This window comes from Microcaecilia unicolor, chromosome 8 (assembly GCF_901765095.1).
Source record: "Microcaecilia unicolor chromosome 8, aMicUni1.1, whole genome shotgun sequence".
Lineage (NCBI taxonomy): Eukaryota > Metazoa > Chordata > Amphibia > Gymnophiona > Siphonopidae > Microcaecilia > Microcaecilia unicolor.
Genome location: NC_044038.1, coordinates 241775447 through 241799921, shown reverse-complemented (window position 1 = coordinate 241799921; position 24475 = coordinate 241775447). Strand labels below are relative to the sequence as shown.

General features: G+C 44.9%; 1 protein-coding gene across 1 annotated transcript in view; it reads left to right on the top strand.

The window, feature by feature from the left end:
• RALY (RALY heterogeneous nuclear ribonucleoprotein) overlaps positions 1–24475 on the top strand; it is a 65379-nt gene that overhangs the window by 19008 nt on the left and 21896 nt on the right. The window contains 1 exon segment of the mRNA XM_030212101.1: positions 18075–18122. Within this exon segment, the coding sequence (XP_030067961.1) occupies positions 18075–18122 (48 nt within the window).

The following is a 24475-nucleotide window of genomic DNA, read 5'->3' as shown; positions in this document are numbered from 1 at the left end:
GTCCATCTCCCGATTTAGGTCGGAACTTGGGCGTTTTTCTCGTTGGATTATAAGCAGGATAGTAACATAGTAGATGACGGCAGAAAAAGACCTGCATGGTCCATCCAGTCTGCCCAACAAGATAACTCATATGTGCTACTTTTTGTGTATACCTTACCTTGATTTGTACCTGTCCTTTTCAGGGCACAGACCGTATAAGTCTGCCCAGCACTATCCCCGCCTCCCAACCACCAGCCCCGCCTCCCGCCACCGGCTCTGGCACAGACCGTATAAGTCTGCCCAGCACTATCCCTGCCTCCCACCACCAGCTCTGGCACAGGCTGTATAAGTCTGCCCAGCACTATCCCCGCCTCCCAACCACCAGCCCCGCCTCCCACCACCGGCTCTGGCACAGACCGTATAAGTCTGCCCAGCACTATCCCCGCCTCCCAACCACCAGCCCCGCCTCCCACCACCGGCTCTGGCACAGACCGTATAAGTCTGCCCAGCACTATTCCCCGCCTCCCACCACCGGCTCTGGCACAGACCGTATAAGTCTGCCCAGCACTATCCCTGCCTCCCAACCACCAGTCCCGCCTCCCACCACCGGCACAGACCGTATAAGTCTGCCCAGCACTATCCCTGCCTCCCACCACCGGCTCTGGCACAGACCGTATAAGTCTGCCCAGCACTATCCCCGCCTCCCAAGCACCAGCCCTGCCTCCCACCACCGGCTCTGCCACCCAATCTCGGCTAAGCTCCTGAGGATCCATTGTAGTTCCTTTCCTCCTTTTCGTTCTATTTTAAAATTTGTAAACAGCCCAGTTCTTCCAATCAGCTTGGGCGGTGTAGTAAGTTTTAATAAACAAACATAAACAGATGCAGACATCGATAGACCAGACTTAAGTACACTGAAAACTTACTCGTGTAACTCTTCATGGCTATGAATTCCTCTTTTTGTCAACTGAGAACAAAGGTGGTATTGAGAGTGTTTGAGATGGGGCCAAAGCACTGTAAGCACCAGTCATGAGTGTCTTCTCCAGAAACAGTCTTGTCATATTGCTTACACTTCTTAAAGCTACTGGGGGCTTTCTTCTGGGACATGGGGCCAAGAAAATTAGCTACAGAGAAATCAACTCAGTTTTGAAAAGATCGAGGTACTCTAATCCCAGAAAGTGGGTAAGAATTGGTGGACATAGAAATAGCTTTAAAAATGTTCAAAAAGCTTAAGAAGCAACAGCTAAGAGGGAAAAGGTCTGTAGGAAACCTGCATGACAGTAAAAAGTATTAAAAGTGGACATTTACTTTGAACTCAAGATGAAGGCAAGGGATGGCCAATCAGTTCTACGGAAAAATGAAGATGAAGGCAAGAGACAGCCAATTAGTTCTATGGAAAAATGAAGATGAAGGCAAGAGAAGGCCAATCAATTCTACGGAAAAATGAAGATGAAGGCAAGAGAAGGCCAATCAGTTCTATGGAAAATTAAGATGAAGGCAAGAGACAGCCAATCAATTCTATGGAAAAATGAAGATGAAGGCAAGAGACGGCCAATCAGTTCTACGGAAAAATGAAGATGAAGGCAAGAGAAGGCCAATCAATTCTATGGAAAAATGAAGATGAAGGCAAGAGACGGCCAATCAGTTCTATGGAAAAATGAAGCCTAAGGAGGTCCCATGCAACAACGATGAGAAAGAACCTGTGTGCATGTGCAGCACTGCCTGCTTTAAACGTCTAGAAATTATTAGAAGCTGGATTGGGTTTTCCAAATGAGCTCTGTTGGATGACGTTACCCATCTGTGAGGATTTGCTATTCTGTTTGTCCTTGGAGAAAGCGATTTCTGTTATCGAGGCCTATAGTTTATGTTTATTTCAAAATTTAATTGATCGCCAACCTACAGTAATGCCAAATCTAGGCGATTTACAAACATATCAATAAAAGAAAGGAACTTCAATCACATATAGGAAAGAAACATCATAAATCATTCATCCACAAAAATAACAAAGCAATTAAAAATACAGCCTAGATAAAAACGTGACAGTGCCACCTATATCCTGATATCCAATGTCACTGAACCCCAAAGGCCTCTACGAATAAATGTGTCTTCAATTTAGTCTTATTATTTAAATTTCTTTATTAGTTTTCTTATAACATTCAAACATGAATTAGTTATCAGAAATATCTGAATTTTAACATATAAAGAAAAAGATAATATAGCAAATCGCCAGGAAATTCTACAAAAACTTTTTGACCACAACATGTGGATCCAAGATGAAAGTAAAATAAAATTTCAGCAATTACATTCTATTATTAGAGCAGAGAGCATACCAACAATACAATCAGACAGCAGCATTGTTCTGGTTAGCTTCTACCGGGGGGTTCCTCATCCTTTCTTTACTTATTACAAATTCTTGGAGTTTCTTGGGGTCAGTGAATAGAAAATTATTATTTTCATAACTTATCAAACATTTACTAGGAAATTTAACAAAGAAGGTTGCCCCTAGGGCTACCACTCTTGGTTTAAACACCAAGAGCTCCTTCCTTCTCATTTGAGTTTCTTTAGACAAATCTGGAAATATATTTATCATAGCACCCATGAAAACATCTTTCATATGTTGAAAATATAATTTCAAAACATTGATTTTGTCTAATTCAAAAACAAAAGAAACAAGCAGAGTTGCTCTTTCAGATTCCACTGATGTCTCTAGAATTTCGGTGACATTTAAATCTTCTCTAAGCATTTGAACATTTGTTCTCATATTTCTTTTTATATAATATACTTTTGCAACCGGTGGAAAATTGTCTTTTGTAAATCCCAGGATATCATGAAAATATTTCTTTAAAAGTTCCATCGGGGAAATAAAAGTTGAAACAGGAAAATTAAGAAATCTCAGATTATTTTTTCTAAGTTGATTTTCAAATGATTCCATTTTCTTTACAGTCACATTTTTTTCCTTTATCAGTGCTGATATTACTTCCTTAGCTGTTTTCATCTCACATTCTAATCTTTGAAAGTCACTCTTTTGTTCTTCCACTTTATTAGACACCTGTTGCAAATTATTTTTAAGTTCTAATGTCTCTCCTCGAAGGGATTCAGAAATTTTTACCAAAGATGAGTTCACCCCCTGTATGGCATCCCAAAGAGTGTCTAATGTAACTAAGGCAGGTCTTACCGAGCCACAAATTCCCCCGGAAACTCTTCCTCTGGGCAGAATAGGCGTTGAGGTATTCCTCGTCGCTCCATCCGATATCTCTCCAGCAGAAAGTACGGTGAGGGGGCCTCCTCCGAGCACCTGGACGGGTGAGCCCACGCCGGACGCCTCCAAGTGTTCGCTAACCGACAGACCGTTGCTTCCGGGTTGTGGCGGGGTCATGCCTTGCGGGGGAGGACTCAAGGTAGCTCCCTCCGTGCTGCTGTTCGCGGCTATTAGCCTGATTTCCCCTGAAGTATTAGCTGGAATGCCCGACATCAGGACTCCGTATTGTTCCAAGGTAGGTTGGCGTGTGGGGGGGAAATTTCTAATCGTACCCGAGGGGGCTGGAGTGCCGATTTTTCCCTTTCTTTTCCCCATCTCCTGGGGACGCACCAAACAGCCAGTTCAAACTTGGAGTTCAGGAGCACACACGATGTACGTCAGCTCACAAGCGCCATCTTGGATCTCAATTTAGTCTTAAATACAGTGAAGGATGATTCTTGCCAAATCTTCAGAGGTAAATTATTCCATAGGTGAGGGGGGCTCGTAAAGAAAAAAGCGCTATTGCAGGTAGATTTCCAATGGACCTAAGAGAACGCAGGATCCGAGAGGGAGCATAAGGAGCAATAAGGGCAACCAAGTTGTTGCAGAGTTGTGTTTATGTTATAGTTTCTATATAAATATACAGCTACATTTCAAGGTGTATGCTATATATTTTTTCCTCCCCAAATGTCCGCACTTGTGACTTCCAGAGGGTCTTCATTTCTATTTCTAGAACTGCTCCAAGATGGCTAGAGCTGCTAATTATCCAATCTTTTTTTTCTTATACATATTTTTCTAGAGCACTTTATAGAGCTTGGTTCTCATCATATGTTAGTGGAAGTCATTGCCAAAGAATGTAGTAAAAGCAGTTAGCTTAGCAGGGTTTAAAAAAGGTTTGGATAGTTTCAAAAAATAAAAGTCCATAAGCCATTATTAAGATAGGCTTGGGAAAATCCACTGCTTATTTCTAGGATAACCAGCATAAAATCTGTTTTACTGTTTTGGGATCTTGCCAGGTACGTGTGACCTGAATTGTCCACTGTTCGAAACAGGATACTGGGATTGATGAACCTTCATTCTGTCCCAGTATGGCAAAGCTTACGTTCTTATGAGTAGGAGGCAGTTTATAGAGCTCGGTTCCCATCATGGACTAGATTTTATATATCACACCTAAAAAATTGATGCCTAAACATATAGAATATACCTAAGTTTCTGAGTGCCCATCCCTGTGACTAAATCTAGACTTGGGCAGTTATGTCAAGTAAAAATTGGCATAATGCCAACAGCTAAATTCCGCATGGACCAGGTGTATTCTATAACCACGTGCATCGATTTTAGAATCTCTTATATGGTTACTAGTAAAAAAAGGCCCGTTTCTGACACAATTGAAACAGGCGCTAGCAAGGTTTTTCTCGGAGTGTGTACAGTATGTTTGAGAAAGTGTGTGTGAGAGTGACTATGTGAGAGACAGAGAGTGAGTGTGTGTGTGTGTGTGTGTGTGTGTGTGTGTGTGTGTGTGTGTGTGTGTGTGTGACAGAGAGAGAGTGCGACTGGGTTTGAGTGTGTCTGTGAGAGAGAGTGTGTGTGCCTGGGGCCCCTCCCTCCCACCCAGTTCCAGTGTCCCCCCCTTCCTCCGTGTTCCAGGGTCATCGTTCCCCCTCCCTCCCTCCAAGTTCCAGGGTCGTCCCCATTTTTATTTTTAGTTTTAGTTTTTGTACAGGTGGTGCATTCCCCCTCTTGTCCCCTCTCCAAGTTCCAGACTCCCTCCCTCCCTCCCAGTTCCAGACCCCCTCCCTCCCTCCCTCTGAATTCCAGACCCCCTCCCTCCCCCCTCCAAATTCCAGACCCCTCCCGCTCTCCAAATTCCAGACCCCACCTCCCTGCCCCCCCTCCCTCTGATTTGCAGACCAGACCCCCCTCCCTCTCTCCGAGTTCCAGACCCCACCTCCCTGCCTCCGATTTGCAGACCCCCCCTTCCTCCGATTTCCTGACCCCCCCCTCAGAGTTCCTGACCCCTGAACCCCCCTGCCGTGACCCTCTCGAGCCTCCCTTCCCACCTCCAACCCTCAGGGCTTCGAGCCCATCTGTGAAGAAAGTTACAGACACAGGCAGGCAGACGCATAGAATGCTGGAGGTGAGAATTATTACATAGGAAGTGCGATATTCAGCATTTAACTACCTAAGCGACACCACATAAAGATAGGACTGACTTTTATGGTCCAATTTAACCACTAAATTTAGGTGGTTAAGTACCGAATATCAAAGTAACAGCACAGAGAGAGTCCAAAATACAGGAAAAAGCACCAAGAGCCTTCAGAAACGGGACACAATTCCTTTAATTTGGAAAATCAATATTTCAGTGTGGACCCGACATGGGCCATGTTTCGGCACACAGCGCCTGCATCAGGGGTCAAGTATGATCCAATATAAACTGAATACTGTGTACACTGACCAAACTCCTTCTTTATGAAAAGAAAGGAGTTCCATCTACTTCTAAAAAATGGTTATTCAACGCTTTAGGAACAGAAAGTCCCCTCGTTCCTTAATCAAGGAAGTACTGAATATCGTCATTTAACCGCATAATTGCCGACTCTGCCCCCAGACTGCCCACAAGATATCCAGCTTTCAGTTTAGAAGTCTGTCGTGAGATTCAGCGGCTCTGACTGGTGAAGTTGCAGCTGAATATCAGTGGACAGACCCAGAGAAGCGATTGACCGGCCAGGAACCATTTCTAGCTGTTAAATTTCTTTGAATATCGAGCCCGTAGATCATAGAATACTAGTGCGAGTATTTACATCGGCTCCATGGCTGGGGCAAGTAGTCACACCTCAGCTGTACAAGTGCCCTTTCTAGAATTAGCCCCATGGTGCCAGTTAACATCTTAGGCAGAGGGATAAAAGTCCTGATTTAAAGCCCAGGACACAAGATGAAGCTCGAATATGGTAGATTTAAAACAAACAGGAGAAAGATTTTCTTTACTCATGGTGTAGTTGGACTCTGGAACTCGTTGCTGGAGAATGTAGTGACAGCAGCTGGCCTTACGGAATTTAAAGGGGGTTTGGACAGATTCCTGAGGGAAAAGTCCATTGAACATTATTTTTTTTTTTAGGGGGGGGGGGGTTGCCGGGTTCTTGAAGCCTGGATTGGCCGCTGTCGGAGACAGGATGCTGGGCTTGATGGACCCTTGCTCTTTTCCCAGTATGGCGGTACTTATGTACTGTTAGCCTGGATGTTATTACAACCCTGCTACTTCAGCAGTTCAAGGTTATTTTTAAAAACACAGCAGTGAACAGAGCATTGCACTAAAAGATGGAAAAAATCCACAAAGAGTACATAAGTACATAAGTACATAAGTAGTGCCATACTGGGAAAGACCAAAGGTCCATCTAGCCCAGCATCCTGTCACCGACAGTGGCCAATCCAGGTCAAGGGCACCTGGCACGCTCCCCAAACGTAAAAACATTCCAGACAAGTTATACCTAAAAATGCGGAATTTTTCCAAGTCCATTTAATAGCGGTCTATGGACTTTTCCTTTAGGAATCTATCTAACCCCTTTTTAAACTCCGTCAAGCTAACCGCCCGTACCACGTTCTCCGGCAACGAATTCCAGAGTCTAATTACACGTTGGGTGAAGAAAAATTTTCTCCGATTCGTTTTAAATTTACCACACTGTAGCTTCAACTCATGCCCTCTAGTCCTAGTATTTTTGGATAGCGTGAACAGTCGCTTCACATCCACCCGATCCATTCCACTCATTATTTTATACACTTCTATCATATCTCCCCTCAGCCGTCTCTTCTCCAAGCTGAAAAGCCCTAACCTTCTCAGCCTCTCTTCATAGGAAAGTCGTCCCATCCCCACTATCATTTTCGTCGCCCTTCGCTGTACCTTTTCCAATTCTACTATATCTTTTTTGAGATACGGAGACCAGTACTGAACACAATACTCCAGGTTAAAAGTTCAAATAGTGCAGAAAGTCATCAGGTGCCCCCCTGCTATCCAGCACCAGTACCCAGATCACTGTCCATGCATGCTCAACTGAGGGGTGGCACACACGCAGTCCCAGGATATCCAAGGCTTCAAAAGTGAAACAATGTAGCTGTTTTCCCCCACCCTTAACAATAAGTCACTGTCTTACAATGAAAAATTGTTCCCTTCCAACACTACTGATTACTTTGATACATCTTCAAAGTTCTCATAATTACCTGGACTTTCACCAGTCTTTCACTGCGCCTTTCACATCTCCGGTACATTTATTATTTACTGAATTCCAATAACGTGTGTTAGATTGTTTGGCCCTCAGCCAAACTAGGTCCCATTAAAGACACGACAGAGCAGTTCAGCTTGGTGTATGTGGATTGGTTTCAGGATGGCACCAACAGTTTTAAAAGGTTTTATTCCAGTGATTTATATTACAGAGTTTCAATGGTCACACTAGCCCTTGAGACAAACGTATTCTGCTTGTGGTACCTTTTGCGTCATGGGCGTAGTTTGACTGTTTCATTTGGGGAGGGCAAAATGGAGCGGAGCATATTAGCATATTTATTTGTATTATATATATATATATTCAAATGAATATGCTAATATGGAGGAAGGAAGGAGGAAGGAAGGGAAAAAGAGCTGCCCGTCCTGTTTCTTGCCCTCCCCACTCTATCCAGCGTCTCCCCTCCCCCTTCAAAGCATCTCCCAAACGACAACGTGGATGCAACAGCAGCAGCTCACACAGGTTTGCTTGCTGTGCTTGTGAACGGCGACGGCTGCATGGGGGAGTGGAAATGGCTTCCTTACTTCTGTTACAGTGGACGCCTATCTCCTGGCTCACTCCACTCCCGAAGCTGCAGAGGCGAACGGGCGGGTGGGAAAGCAGCAAGCAAGCAGCCACGCTGAACTCCGTCCTTCGCTTCCTGAATCCTGCCCTCTCTCTGCGTCCCGCCTTCCTCTGATGTCATTTCCTTTGGGGAGGGCGGGATGCTGAAGGGGCAGGATTCAGGAAGCGAAGGACGGAGTTCAGCGTGGCTGCTTGCTTGCTGCTTTCCCGCCCGTTCGCCGCTGCGGGAAAGAACACGTCTTCGTCGTCTTGGTCGTTTGGGGGGGGGGGGGCACTGCCCCCCCTCACCCCCCCCAGTCTACGCCCATGTTTTGCGTGAAAATAACGGCTTTCTGTTACAAAACAAAACAGAGAGAAAATGTTCAAACAGCCCAGAGGGGCTTCATATAACTCGAGACTACCTGTACATCAGGAAGCTCTTCTTCCAAGCCTTTAATACATAGGGTGACTGACTATACCCTCATTCTGCTCATGGACTAGCTGGCTACACACACTGTAACATAGATCACTTCCTTATCTCTTGCTTAATTATACAAAGAATGTGCCTTGAGTTCAGCTAACCATTTAATTATCCCAACTGACTCTGTACCACACATCTTGTTCCCATCAAATATCTGCTCTTGGCCCCTCAGTTGAATGTTCTAATCCATGCTCATTAGGTGTATCATTAGTATGATTCTAACACTGTATTATATCTCTGGTATCTGAATTGCAGCACTGTCAAATGTGTATATTTTTCCTACTGTTTCATGCTAGTTTTATTACTAGGTTTTAATTTCCTTGTTTTCAGGTTTACCCCATTTATTCTGTTTATGTTTATTCTTGGTTATTTTACTATTGTTACGCTGTTAACAAAATTGTAAGTTTGATGTTAAACTGTACCTGCTGTACACTGCCTTGGGTGAATCTTGGCCTGGATTGGCCGCTGTCGTGGACAGGATGCTGGGCTCGATGGACCCTTGGTCTTTTCCCAGTATGGCATTACTTATGTACTTATGTACTTAATAAATCCCAATAAATAATTTCAAGAAAATTTTGATGGAAAGAACAGGATAATACATATAAAATGTTTAGTAAAAGGCAGGTCACTTAACCCTCTACGCCTCCGGTATCAACCACAAAGGAAGGTCATCAGGAGTCCACTCTGACTCAGGGGCACATCTGAATTTGGATCCTTCGATGAGCCTCCTTTTTACATGAGCAATCCATCACCTTCCCAGTGATTCTGCATTCTGAAGGTAAAATAGACCGTGTTGTGGCTTATGTAAGACTTGGTGTTAACAGATTATTATAAGGATACTTGCATTTTAAGCTTTGCTGCAATAATGTTCCAGATAACTGTAAGCCACATCGAACCTACCCATAGGTGGGAAAATGTGGGGTACAAATATTATTAATAAATAAATAAGTGTTGAGTTGCTTATTTTCTAATAGGAACAATTCAGTCCCGTTGTTATTGCTGGACATGTCTAGTACATTTGATTTAATTGATCTAACCATGCTACAAAGGTTTCATTTGGTGGGGGTTGGTAGGTGTTGTCACCTTTGGATTAGTTCTTACCTAATTGGGACATCTCTGTCAGTACAATTTAAAAATGGCATCTCTGTCCCCCAAAGGTATCAGCTATGGTGTCCCACAAACTAGGTCTTCTTTCCTCATGCCCTAATTTCACATCTTTAGGGAAACTTTGCGGAAGGAGTTCTAGGCTGCGCGTTTGGTCCTAGTACAAAGGCCATGTGATCTTTTGGTTTCAGATTCAGACATGTTTATTCAGCAATTGTTTCTCTGGGGAAGAAATCAGATGCTGTAAAAATTACCTGGCAGGGATTGCATCAGTAAGATTTGAACCCCATCGTCCTGCTCCAAGTGCTAGTCTACTCTGCTACACCTCAAGAATGCAGCCTTGAGTGGAGGTCTTCTCCTGAGTGCAGTTAAAGCAAGGATTCTTTTTTAATTGAAATCATTTCACATCAAACTTAAAACAAAACCAGACTGCAAAAGTCTCCATAAGAAATATAAACCACAAATCCAGCCTCCATCATGGAAAAAGAGAAGGAGAAATCAAAAGGAAAACAATTACTTCAAGAAAAAATCTGCACCCCAAAATAAACAATGAAAGAGAGAAATCCTACAATTTAGAAATATTTCAGTTACTATACTTCATGTATCTTTAAGAGATTCTCCAGCTGTAATGCATTCAAGAATGCATATTTCAGGCCTTGTTAGGTAAATAGAAACTTGCATGGAAAAAAAAAGTACCTCCTACTTCAAGGACTCATTCTTTGATTGCAAAAATGCTTTGCTACACATTTGCGTAGCTTTACAAATATCCAGAAATACAAAAAAATCGGTGTCCATAAAAAACGTATATATTTATGAAGAAAATAGGCCTTCAATAAGTTAATCCTATCTGCTTCAGTAAGAGATGTGGGGCAAGGATTTTAACACACACATATACCCCCCCCCCCCCCCCTGTTTATTAAAGCTTAGCTCAAGTTATCTGCACTGCAGCAGGGCCCATTTTTATAGTTTTGTATTTTCAAAATGACATGCATTATGTTAATCAGAAAAAAGGCACCTGTTATTGAGATAGACATGGGGAAGCCACTGCTTGCCCTGGGATTGGTAGCATGGAATGTTGCTACTCTTTGGGATTCTGGAATCTTGCTATTCTTTGGGATTCTGCATGGAATGTTGCTGCTCTTTGAGATTCTATGTGGAATGTTGCTACTCTTTGGGATTCCGGAATCTTGCTATTCTTTGGGATTCTGCATGGAATGTTGCTGCTCTTTGAGATTCTACGTGGAATGTTGCTACTCTTGGGATTCTGGAATCTTGCTATTCTTTGGGATTCTGCATGGAATGTTGCTACTATTTGAGATTCTACGTGGAATGTTGCTACTCTTTGGGATTCCGGAATCTTGCTATTCTTTGGGATTCTGCATGGAATGTTGCTACTCTTTGAGATTCTACGTGGAATGTTGCTACTCTTTGGGATTCCGGAATCTTGCTATTCTTTGGGATTCTGCATGGAATGTTGCTGCTCTTTGAGATTCTATGTGGAATGTTGCTACTCTTTGGGATTCCGGAATCTTGCTATTCTTTGGGATTCTGCATGGAATGTTGCTGCTCTTTGAGATTCTACGTGGAATGTTGCTACTCTTTGGGATTCTGGAATCTTGCTATTCTTTGGGATTCTGCATGGAATGTTGCTATTTGAGATTCTACATGGAATGTTGCTACTATTTGGGTTTCTGCCAGGTACCTGTGACCTGGATCAGCCACTGCTGGGAACAGGATACTGGACTAGATGGACCATTGGTCTGACCCACTATGGCTGTTCATGTGTTCTTAAGTCTCGGCAGGTGCAATTTCTTTAGGCAGTTTTTGAAGTGAAAGTACATTCATACTTTTACTTTGAAAACTGATGCCAAATCCGCGTGAGAAAAGTGCCTGCAGCTTCGCAGAAATGAGGGCAGAGTGCAAATTGCCCTCGTGAAGGATCATTTTATTAACCACTTTTGCATATAGAAAGCACTTATAAAACTAGGTCGTTCCTAAAAGTAGTCGCACTGTGGGCAGGTGTCAGAAAGTGCTAACACACTCACCTTTTTTAATGGTGACATTAGCACGTGGCTATTAATGCAAAAAAAGGAAAATCAGCCATTTTACTGCTGCAGGAAAAATGGCTTTAGCACACGGGAAAAACTTACGTAAGGACACGCAAAGACCACTTTATACTGTAGGATAGTAAAAGGACCCCAAAGTTATCTGGACAAATGAAACCACAGAAAATTCAGTCTGGTTTCAGCTAGGCAGCTAAGTGCTGAATTTTACACTTAGGAGCCTTTTACTAAAGGGCGGTACAGCTACCATGTGCATAGCATGCGCCAAAACAGCGCCACCACAGGGCGTGCTGAGGCATCCCACAGTATTGCTGTGATCAGTGTGTGGTAGAAACTAGACATTATCTTCTAGTGCAGGGAATTGGCATGCCCTGCGCTAATCAGATAGCATGGGCATATTATTGCGTTCTACCCGATTAGCGCAGGGCAGGGGCGTAGCCAGACTTCGGCGGGAGGGGGGTCCAGAGCCTGAGGTGAGGGGGCACATTTTAGACCCCCCCCCCCCCGGTGCCGCCGACCCCCCCCCCCCGCCATTGCTGACACCCCCACCACCACCACCACCAACTTTGACCCCCCCCCCCCCCCGCCGATGACCCTCTCGACCCCCCTCCCGCCGCCAACCCTCCCCCGCCGTCACCGTCACCTACCTTTGCTGGCAGGAGACCCCAACCCCCGCCAGCAAAGGTAGCAGACGAAGACGGCAGGTTGACGGCGGGCTGGCGGGGGGAGGGGGGTCGAGAGGGTCATCGACAGGGGGGTCCAGGGCCAAATCTACAGGGGCCCAGGCCCCCGTGGCCCCATTTAGCTACACCCCTAATGCAGGGGTAGTGCAGGGGCCCATACTGCCTCCTAAACAGGTGGTGGTAAGGGCTCCCAGGAGGAACGGTCATGCGCTAATGGGGAAATTAGCACATGGCCATTTTTAAGAAACACCGAACGTGGCCATTTTTCAGCCACACTAGGAAAGTGGCCGGAGCACGGGGCAAACCCACAGACTACTCACAACACTGGCCACTGCCTAGCATGACTTAGTAAAAGGACCCTTTAACAGGATAAGAAATAACTGGCTGCACAAACCAGGTTATTTAATGCTGATGCTCAGACATGGCTCAGCAATGGCCAACAAAAAACTGACCAACCATCAGCTGAATTTTTATACCTAGGCTCCTAAATCTGGCTGAAAATAGGTCACAAATCCAGGAGTCCAGACTGTGAATCTCAGACCCGGGATGTCTAAAGAGGATGAATGCTGGGCTGCCTGTTGGAATGAGAGCTAGGTTTAAGCATCTAGTTCTTGTGTTTCATACCTTACAGGGTGATGTGCACCTTACTGGTTGTTCTGGTAACGCCTGAGCCGGGATCTTCGAGATATGCGTAAAGTGCAGCCGGCTCATTGTAGAGCTCGGAGTTCCCAGCAGTCGCATCAATATTATGTAAATACTCCTCTGCGAGTTATTAGGCAAGAAAATTGTTGCACCTTCAGGGAAAGGGTGAAAACTCGGAGATCAATATTCAGCTTTTCTGCTCAGTGTTTATTTCCTTAAATGCCTGCCACAGTAGCATTAAAAAAAAACCACTTAAATGTCTATTCTAAACATTAAAAAAAAACCTCAAGTCAAATAGGAAATCAATAAAACAGAATGTTAGACTAGCCAGAACATACCAGAGGAGAGTGAAAAAAAAATCACACAAACTCCCTTCTTTTATTTATAGCATTTATATCCCACATATTCCCACCCAAGGGCAGGCCCAGCGTGGCTTACGGGAATTTACAGAAAGCATACATCAAGTCTACAACAAACAGTCAATGGCATTGTAGTGAAAGAGGCTAGTAAGTAATAGCAGCGGTGGGGAAATGTGGAAAGAGAAATGGAATTCAATAGACAGCGGGGCGGGGCGGGTCAGGAGCATAAGCTTTCCCGAATAAGAAGGTCTTAAGGTATTTTTTAAAGGTCGGATGATCAGGGGTGTTTTTCTTAAATGATTTAGGGGTCCTTTAACACCTAAATGCTTACTGCCAATTAAAAGAGCTACTGCAGGATCCACTCAAGTGTCCCACAGTACTTCCGGGATGGGTGCATGCTTCTCACGTGCTAAAAAATAAAATTCATTTTCTAACGCTGGGGCATGTCTGGGGGTGGAGAGTAAGTGTGTTCTGTGCTAATCAGTGCAGCTACATCACTAACTGATTAGCATGTTAGCCCTTTCCGCCTAGAAAATGGGGAAATTAGCATATTGCCATTAATAGAAATAATGGAAAATGGGACCATTTTACCCCAGGGTAAAAGTGAACTCAGCAAACAGGAAAGACCCGCACTGGGAATAGCGTTGGCCACTTTTTAGCACTGCTTAGTAAAAGTGCCCCGTAGACCGTGTGGCTACAAAATAAATTAACAAATTAGAAATTGTACAGAACAAATTGTTTGTACGAGAAAAAGCATTCAGCTAATGCAAAAATTACCAAACAATGTGATCGCTAGTCCAGCATTCGGTTTATTGATTTGAGATTTGATTTAAGGGTTTTTAATGTTTAGAATAGGCATTTAAATGTTTGTATGTGATTTATACTTTATTCTTTTACTCTTATAAGTTTACCATATTGTATTCTAAGTGATTTCTATGTTAATTAAGGGACCCCTTTTGCAAAGCTGCTTAAATTGACTTACTGAGGGGCGTGCTGCGGCATCCCATGGTCATTTTTGCATGTGTGCATGTCAACCACAAGCTAAAATACTTTTTGATTTTTTTTTTTTACCAGAGGGAGCATGTCTGGGGGCAGAGAGTGGGCGTCTCTATGCAAATCAGTTATGGCATCCGCATTGCCACGTGCTGATTGCGCATGAGCCTCCCCCCCCCCCCCCCCGCCACCTACAAAGTAGGTTGCAGTAAGGGCTCATCTTGTAATAAAGCCCTCCCCTCCCCTTCTCCCCTTCCTCCTATCCTATCAATATTGTAGTTCCGCCCACCTCCCCTTCTAGTCATGTCCTGTTATTTCATACATACGTTGCATTATTCCCCTCTGTCTCTTCTTTGAATGTACCTTTCTATTCTGTAAGCCACCTAGACGTACATTTCATGGGCAGGATAGTAAATACTAAATAAACTTGAAACTAATGGCCATTCAAATCAGAAATTCAGCCCTTTTCCAGTTGTAGTAAGACGTGGCCTGGGCGCATGAAAAAGACCCGTGTAAAGTTGTGCCGTTATTTATGAATTGATTGTAATGCATTTTTACTCATTTATTTTAGCTTAGTCCAATATCCCCTGATGCAGCCTTTTTAGGGTAATAAAAGAGCCTATTTAAGACCACAAGGAGCAGCATAATCAGTGGGTGAAGGTGGGGGATGGGGTTGGGTATTTTTCTGCACGTTTTATAAAATACGTAAATGCTCAAGCTTATGTGCAGAAGTTTCAAGTGCCTCAGAACAAGGGTAACTTTCTGTGGCCATCCTTAAGCCACCACAAGGTAGGGTTACCATATGTCCAGAATTTCCCACCCTGAATGTAAACTAATGCCCTCTGGGTTTTTTTCTTTTCTTTTTCTCTCTTATTATTATGTATTACATTACCATGAAACCTAATCCTCTGTAACACCAAATGTCTACTCTCCTCACACTTCCACTATCCACGATATATTGTAAGCCACATTGAGGCTGAAAAGAGGTGGGAAAATGTGGGATGCAAATGCAATAAATAATAATAATAATGTCCGAGCAACCGGGCGGGTTTTGCCAATCTGCCCGTTTGTCCAGAAATCTGGACAAACTGGCAGCTTGCTAGCCTCCCCTCCCCTTTCTTAATACTGCCCTGGTGGTCTAGTGACCTCTTTGGGGCAGGAAAGAGCCCCATGTTTCCTGCCTGGAGCGCTGCCCTGCATGCATCCTTCCTGTTGGTGATCCTCGGCACCGATTCAAAATGGCCGCTGAGAGTTGAAGTGACCTCGCGAGACTTCAGCTCCTGGCGGCCATTTTGAATCGGCGCAGAGATCACGAACAGGAAGGATGCATGTAGGGCAGTGCTCTGGGCAGGAAACAGGGGGCTCTTTCCTGCCCCGAAGAGGTCACTAGACCACCAGGGCAGTAGTAAGGGAAGGGAAGGGGGGTGACGGGGAGGGGGAGTGATGGGGTGTGTGACAGGGGGGAGGGGAAAATGTGACAGGGAACGGAGCGAGGGTGTGAAAGGGGGCAGGGCATGTGTCCTCCTTTTGGGGGGACAAAATATGGTACCCCTACCACTAGGCCAATACGCAACATCAATTTTGAAAGAGAAAGTAAGTAAGGGGAGGGGAGGCTAGCAATCTGCCCATTTATAGGAGTGGAGGAGTGGCCTATTGGTTAGGGTGGTGGACTTTGGTCCTGAGGAACTGAGTTTGATTCCCACTTCAGGCACAGGCAGCTCCTTGTGACTCTGGGCAAGTCACTTAACCCTCCATTGCCCCATGTAAGCCGCATTGAGCCTGCCATGAGTGGGAAAGCATGGGGTACAAATGTAACAAAAATAAAATAGATACTATTGGAGATTCTACATGGAATGTTGCTATTATTGGAGATTCTACATGGAATGTTGCTATTCCATTAGCAACATTCCAAGTAGAAGGCTGCACAAGCTTCTGTTGTTTCTGTGAGTCTGACTTCCTGACGTCAGACTCGCAGAAGCCTGCGCAGCCACATTGGTGATCTGCAAGGGCCGACTTCTACATGGAATGTTGCTAGTGGAATAGCAACATTCCATGTAGAATCTCCAATAGTAGCAACAGTGGAGGAGTGGCCTAGTGGTTAGGGTGGTGGACTTTGGTCCTGGGGAATTGAGGAACTGAGTTCTAGATTCCCACTTCAGGCACAGGCAGCTCCTTGTGACTCTGGGCAAGTCACTTAACCCTCCATTGCCCCATGTAAGCCGCCATGAGTGGGAAAGCGCAAGGTACAAATGTAACAAAAAAAAATCTTGGTCATAGTTTTCCATCCAACCTATGTGCTTTACTGATTCATTGGCCAAGTGATAAGATCTGTGCTTGGCGTTGGTGTCTCAGGGGGGGTTTATTAGTTCAGTCTTCACACTGTCTTCATTCAGGTACTTAAAAGAGAATTTGAGAACTACACAGGAAGACAAAATATTTAAATTAGGATTAAATACATTGACTCAAACAACCAAAAGACTTTCTCACCCATTATCAGGCATCAGTGGCGTAGCAAGGGGGGGGGCGGGAGGGGCGGTCCGCCCCGGGTGTCAGCTCGGGGGGGGGGTGCTCCCTGCCAGCTCCTCCCCCCCCCCCGGGTGCAGCACGATGACACCCCCCCGACCCAGTGCCTACCCTCCTCAGCTCCCTCCAACCAGCTAAGCACCTTACCTTTAAAGAAATTTCGGTGAGGCGCAGCACCTCGCGCCTGCAAGTAAAAGAAGCAAGGATCGTCATCGGGCCTTCCCTCACGCTGTCTGTCCCGCCCTTGCGGAAATAGGAAGTTGCGTCAGCGGAGGGCGGGACAGACAGAGCGAGGGAAGACCCGACGGTCCACATTTCTTTTATGTGCAGGGCAGGCGCGAGGCGCTACGCCTCACCTCCCGATATTCTTTTTAAAGGTAGGGTGCAAGAGCTGGTCGGGGGGGGGGTGTCGATTCGCCGAGGGGGGGGAGCTGGCAGGGAGCACCCCCCCCCCCTTAGCTGACACCCGGGGCGGACCGCCCCTCCCATCCCCCCCCTTGCTACGCCACTGCCACTTCCCATCCCTCTGGTGTTGCCCCTTGACCTGTGCCCAGTAATGGCAGTCAGCCTGGGTCCTGTAAGCCACTGAACCTTTACAGCCCCTTCATAGACTTCCTGATAGACCAGAAACCCATGCAGTACCCACAAGCCCTGTGCTGCCTGCCTTAGTTAAGGGGAGGAGGAGGAAGTGGGGAAGAAGGAAGGGAGACCTGCTATTTTGTTTTCATTGTCATTTCGGGTCATGTGACTTTTCAGTCATTAAAATGGACCTTACCTAACACCTTTCCATCTAAATCCTCATCTACCTTCAGCTTATAATCGACTGTATTTAAGATCATGTAATGACTAGATCATTATAACACTCTGTAAGCCACATTAAGCCTGCAAAAAGGTGGGATAAGGTGGGGTACAAATGCTATAAATAATAATAATAAAATGGAGTCATATTGGATAGATATCTGCCTTATAGCTTCCTAACATATCCCAGCAAATCTCATGTAATCTGATTTTCCAGGACTTACGCCCAGTCTAACCATGTTGTCTCCTCACTTGAACTACTGAAGGAAGCAGAGCCCTCAAATGCTAGCTGCAGAATTTGGAGTTCAATGCAAAGGTTTCCCCTTTGTAACTTGCTTGTTAACCCTAATTCAGTCCAAAAACTGATACAACGCTATCTATAATTTGGTCTTTCCTGTCTTTACAGTGGCTACGACTTTGATTATGACTACTACAGAGATGATTTCTATGATAGGTAAGCATGAAGGGGTTCAAGCACTATATATGTTTGCCTGTGGGAGGCGCTAGTTGTTCATGCAAAGCGACAGTGAAAAACAAGTAAACACCAAAGAAATTCCTGATCCCAACATCCCTTCTTTATCATATAAAGCTGTGTTCAGTGGGCAGCGGTAACCATTCGGCTGATTTAGTCATGAGCCAGATAGCTTCTGCGACTCCATCTTTATTCTATGGAAAAACAAATGAAGGGCTGAACTGGGCTAAACGTCAGTTAGTCAGAACGTCCAGACAGTGGGCAGGGAAATCTTCATGGTCAGCTAGAAAGATGAAGATTTCCATGCTGCACTAGCCGGTTTTCAGAACTGGCTTCTGTGTCCGGTTCCGGACTTGTTGACCTGACTGGCTGAAGCAGTTGGGTTCCTTATATTCTGACAGGAGAGATTCAGTGGGTTTTATTCAAGGGCAACAGCTCAAGAGAATTAGAGAGAGATTCAGAGGACTGTAGCTGTTAATATTTAGCTTGCTTAATATTACTGGCGTTTACGGGTGGCTTGAAGCATCATATCCATGTTATTTGAACTTCCAAGTTAAGGTAAACTAGGGATGTTCGACAATTATATTTTTTAACCATAATTAATCTCACAAGTAAAAAAAAAATTAATCTTCAGTCAACTGTGTACCCCCCTCCCCAGCAGTCCAGCAATTCTTTCTTTCCCTTCCCTCTTCCACCCCCCCCCCAGCCATTTTTTATGACAATTAACATAAATACAAGCAAGATTTGAGTAAACATAGCTTCAATTATCAGAGCATGCACAAGAGTACAAAAGTATATGTTGTCATCAAAAAATCCCCCCCCCCAATTTTCCCCCTCCCCCTTCCCCTTCCCCCCAACCCCTTGGACTTGTACTCTGATAGTCCAAGAGGACCCCCACCCCCTCCCGGGGATGACTATAAACTGAGCTGTGTGCACTTGAGGAAGCCCAAGAAGTCACTCTGGAGCATCATGCTATATCATGTTAAGAAGCAGACTGCGTCGTCTGGGACTCAACACCCTCAGATAAGAATCCCAAGTCTGTGTGACCCGCATACCCAGCCATTTTTTAAACACACCTGTGTTACAGGCAGCACCTGCAATGTTAGCAAGTTTCCTCAGCTTGCCCCAAGGACCTTCCTGCAGCCACTTCCTGCCTTCATGGAAACAGGAAGTTGGCATACAATGGAAGCAACGCATGCAAATCTAGCTCATGCATATTCACTGATAGTATCCTGAAAATCTAACTGGATGAGCTTCCCCCAGGACAGGGTACAGATACACTGCTCTAGTTTGACCAAAACCAAAGGAACAGACACGGGGCAAAGCATGCATACTTTGATCTCTTGTCTTCCATGGACTGGATTCAGACATTGCTGAATCAGGGGCGTAGCCAGATAGTGGATTTTGGATGGGCCTAGACAAGAAGTGGGTGGGCACCAAGTGTCCTCCACCACCCCCCACCCCCTTTATCTTAAAAAAAAAATCTAAGCTGGCAGGAAAATGCTGCTGTCCACCTCAGCAGTGTGCAGCAGGAATGCACTGAAAACTGAGCATGCGCAGCTTAGGAAGTTCAGACTGCTGAAGTGGAGAGCAGCATTTTTGGCCCCAACAGAGGGAGGTCTTCAGCTGGTAGAACTTGGGATCCCCACCAGCTACTGCTAAGGGTGTGCCACTGTTGGGTGGGCTTGAGCCAGTGGTGTGCTGGAGCAGGCTCTCACAGGCTCGCAAGAGCCGGTTGTTACGTTTTTAAGAATTTTGGGAGCCGGTTGTTAAAGTAGGGCCCTCCATGGCTACTTTAATAACTGGCTCCCAAAATGTGGGCTTGGGCCCCCTGCTGAATTCTCTTTTACTTTGCTGGTGGGGATGCTGAGCCCTGCGAGCCAAGTAAATAGACTGCTGCTGCTCCCAGCTCCTTGTTTCCAGCTCTGAGCAGCAGGCTGGGACTTCTCGAGCATGTGTGAGAAGATTCAGCATGCTGCTCAGAGCAAGACGTTGGGAGTGGTGGCAGTCCATTTATTGGCTGCCAGCAAAGGTATGCCTAGCGTCCCCGCACGAAGGGAGGGAGGAGAGAGAGGCAAGTGTTGCCCCCCCCCCCTCCCTCCACCCGGCCAACCCTGGCCCAACTGCAGAGCTGGCTACGTCCGGAGAAAGAGCCTGTTGTTAAAAATTTACCAGCACACCCCTGGCTTGAGCCCTAAGTGGGTGGGCTCTGGCCCACCCAGACCCACCTGCGGCTACGCCACTGTGCTGAATAGATTTGATTTTCTATTCCCTGAAGCAATAGGTGTCAACCAGAGGACAGTATAATACACTGCAAAATGTTTTCAGTGAAGTGGTGCTTATATGAAAACCATTTAAAGTTTTGTTTATGTGATATACCACTGGTGTTTTGTACATTTTGATATGGAAAAGGTCTCAAATTATGAAGAATAATGAGTAAGGTGATCAAATTTGCTGAAGACACTTGGAGGGGCATAATCGAACGGGGCTGGCCATCTATATGGCCGGCCCCGTAAAACGGCACACCCGACCGCATTATCAAAACAAGATAGCCGGCCATCTTTTGTTTCGATAATACGGTCTGGGCCGGCCAAATCTCAACATTTGGCCCAGCATTAGAGATCGCCACCATTGGATTTTGCCGATAAAGGAAACTAATGGCGGCCATCTCAAACCCGGCCAAATCGAAGCCATTTGGTCATGGGAGGAGCCATAGGGTGCCCGGTTGGTGTCCTGGCATGTCAGGGGGACCAGTGCACTACAAATGCTGGCCCCTCCCACGACCAAATGCCTTAGATTTGGCCAGGTTTGAGATGGCCGGCATCGGTTTCCATTATCGACGAAAACCGATGCCAGCCATCTCAAACCCGGCCATCTCTGACATTTGGCCGGCCCAATCGTATTATCAAAACGAAAGATGGCCGGCCAACTTTTCCGATAATACGGTTCGGGACCACTGTTTGCGGTGCCGGCCATATAGATGGCTGCCGCCGTTCGATTATGCCCCTCTGTAGCATTAGCCCACGCTAATTTTTAGCGTGTGCTAAAAACATTAGCGTGCCTACAGTGCAGCTTAGTAAACAGGGCCCTAAATTTACACGCACAATTTTGAGCGCCATATATAGAATCGGGGTGGTTAATGTGAGCAAAGTGCAAAGTGATGCATGTAGGAAAGAGGAACCCAAACCATAGCGACATGATGCAAGGTTACGCATTAGGAGTCACAAAGGATCTAGATGTCATCATTGATGATACGATTAAACCGTCCACTGAGTGTGCGGCGGCGGCTAAGAAAGCAAATAGAATGTTAGCAATTATAAAATGCAAAACAACTCACGCATCCAGCTTCTACTACATAAGCGCACAACTATGGAATGGACTCCCGAATGCAGTGAAAACAATACATGACCACCTAAACTTCAGGAAATCACTGAAAACCCTCCTCTTATCCCACCGATCCAACATAAATCCCCACACCCAGCAACACAAGATAATCTATGATCGAACTGGACAATTTATCATCCTCGACCTCATGACGCCTGAAACGCCTCTACATGCGACCATAACACAACCTTGTATTTGTTATCTGATACCTTGTAAGCCACATTGAGCCTGCAAATAGGTGGGGAAATGTGGGGTATAAATGTAACAAATAAATAAATTAGGAAAGGAAAGGAGGACAAAACTGAGACTGTTATAATGCCTTTGTATCGCTCCAATTTGGTCACTGTGCAATTTTGGTCAGTGAATCTCAAAAAAAGATATAGTGGAATTAGAAAAGGTTTAGAGAATGGACCAAAAATTATAAAAAGGATGGAAAAACTTCCCTATGAGGAAATGCTAAAGAGTACAGCACTGCGTAACCCTGGCAGCGCTATAGAAATGCTAAGAAGTAGTAGTAGTAAGCTAGGGCTGTTCATTTTGAAGAAGAGACAGCTAAGATATGACAGAGTCTGAATGGAGTAGAACAGGTAAATGCTAATCAATTATTTGCGCTTTCAAAAATTACAAAGATTGGGGGGAACCCCGTGAAGTTACAAAGAGGGGCATAATCGAACGACGCCGGCCATCTTCGGGGACGGCTCCGCAAGGGGGAGGAGCCAACTGTATTTTCGAAATACGGTTGGGGCCGGCTAAATCGATCGCCGGGGTTAGAAAGAGGAGATGGCTGGCTTTGGTTTTCAGCCATAATGGAAACCGGGCCCGGCCATCTCAAACCCAGCGAAACGGAAGGCATTTGGTCGTGGGAGGAGCCAGCATTTGTAGTGCACTGGCCCCCCCTCACATGCCAGGATACCACATGCCAGGGGGCACTTCTAGAAATTAAAAAATAAAAATAAAAACAGCTCCCAGGTGCATAGCTCCCTTACCTTGGGTACTGAGCCCCCCAAATCCCCCCCCCCCAAAACTCACTCCCCACAACTCTACACCATTACCATAGCCCTAAGGGGTGAAGGGGGACACCTACATGTGGGTACAGTGGGTTTTGGGGTTTTTTGGAGGGCTCAACATTAACCACCACAAGTTGAACAGGTAGGGGGAGATGGGCCTGGGTCTACCTGCCTGAAGTGCACTGCACCCACTAAATACTGCTCCAAGGATCTGCATATTGCTGTCAGGGAGCTGGGTATGACATTTCAGGCTGGCATACAGGCTGGCAAAAACCTTTTTTTTTTTTTATTTATTTATTTATAATTTTATAAATTTAACAAGGTAATCCTTGCTAGAAACACAGACAAATGATATGTACATCACAACATTCTCATCCAATATTTGCCGATGATTAGTAAATATGAAAAACAGACAAATAGGTGGGGGAGTGATGGAATCAGAGAAGTTAACAAAAATAAAAATCAACATTATTACAGGTAAAGGCTGCTTACTCCAGGATATAAATCATTTCAACTATTTCGCCTCTAGGAATGATTCTAGTTGTTCGGGTGAAAAGAAAGTATATTTAGTCTGACCTAATTTAACCACACATTTTGCTGGATATGCCAAGAAAAAAGAACCTCCAGTATCAATTGTTCTTTGTTTCAATTTAAGAAAAGCTTTTCTTTTTTGTTGTGTCTGTTTAGTCACGTCTGGAAAAATCCAGACCTTAGAACCACAAAATTGAGCCTTAACATTACGAAAATACAATCTTAGTATATTATTATAATCTTGTTCAAAGACAAGAGAAATCAATAATGTGGCTGTATCAAGTATTGTTTCAGAAGATTGTTCCAAAATGTCAGAGATGTCTTGAAAGTCTGGAATAATATTTTCTGTTCCTCGTATCTCCCCTTTTGGTTTAGGAATGAAGTAAATTTTATTCAGCGGAGGAATAGCTTCTAGGGGAATTTTGAGGATCTCATTTAGGTATCTTCTAAGTGTTTCTATCGGCGATAACCCTGAAACTTTAGGAAAATTTAACAGACGGAGGTTAAGCCGTCTGTTATAGTTCTCTAATTGTTCAATTTTTCGTCTTATGTCCATATTATCTTTGATACACATTGTCTTAAATTCCTTAAATGATTCAACTTCTTTACCAAGATCAATAACTTGTTTTGTTAGAGTATCTTTAACAGAATCAACATTGACTTTTAGCTCTTCCAGCTTGGCATTTAGATTTAAAACGTCACCTGAAGTTTTTTGTAATGTGGAGTTCATCAGTACATAAGTACATAAGTAGTGCCATACTGGGAAAGACCAAAGGTCCATCTAGCCCAGCATCCTGTCACCGACAGTGGCCAATCCAGGTCAAGGGCACCTGGCACGCTCCCCAAACGTAAAAACATTCCAGACAAGTTATACCTAAAAATGCGGAATTTTTCCAAGTCCATTTAATAGCGGTCTATGGACTTGTCCTTTAGGAATCTATCTAACCCCTTTTTAAACTCCGTCAAGCTAACCGCCCGTACCACGTTCTCCGGTAATGAATTCCAGAGTCTAATTACACGTTGGGTGAAGAAAAATTTTCTCCGATTCGTTTTAAATTTACCACACTGTAGCTTCAACTCATGCCCTCTAGTCCTAGTATTTTTGGATAGCGTGAACAGTCGCTTCACATCCACCCGATCCATTCCACTCATTATTTTATACACTTCTATCATATCTCCCCTCAGCCGTCTCTTCTCCAAGCTGAAAAGCCCTAGCCTTCTCAGCCTCTCTTCATAGGAAAGTCGTCCCATCCCCACTATCATTTTCGTCGCCCTTCGCTGTACCTTTTCCAATTCTACTATATCTTTTTTGAGATACGGAGACCAGTACTGAACACAATACTCCAGGTGCGGTCGCACCATGGAGCGATACAACGGCATTATAACATCCGCACACCTGGACTCCATACCCTT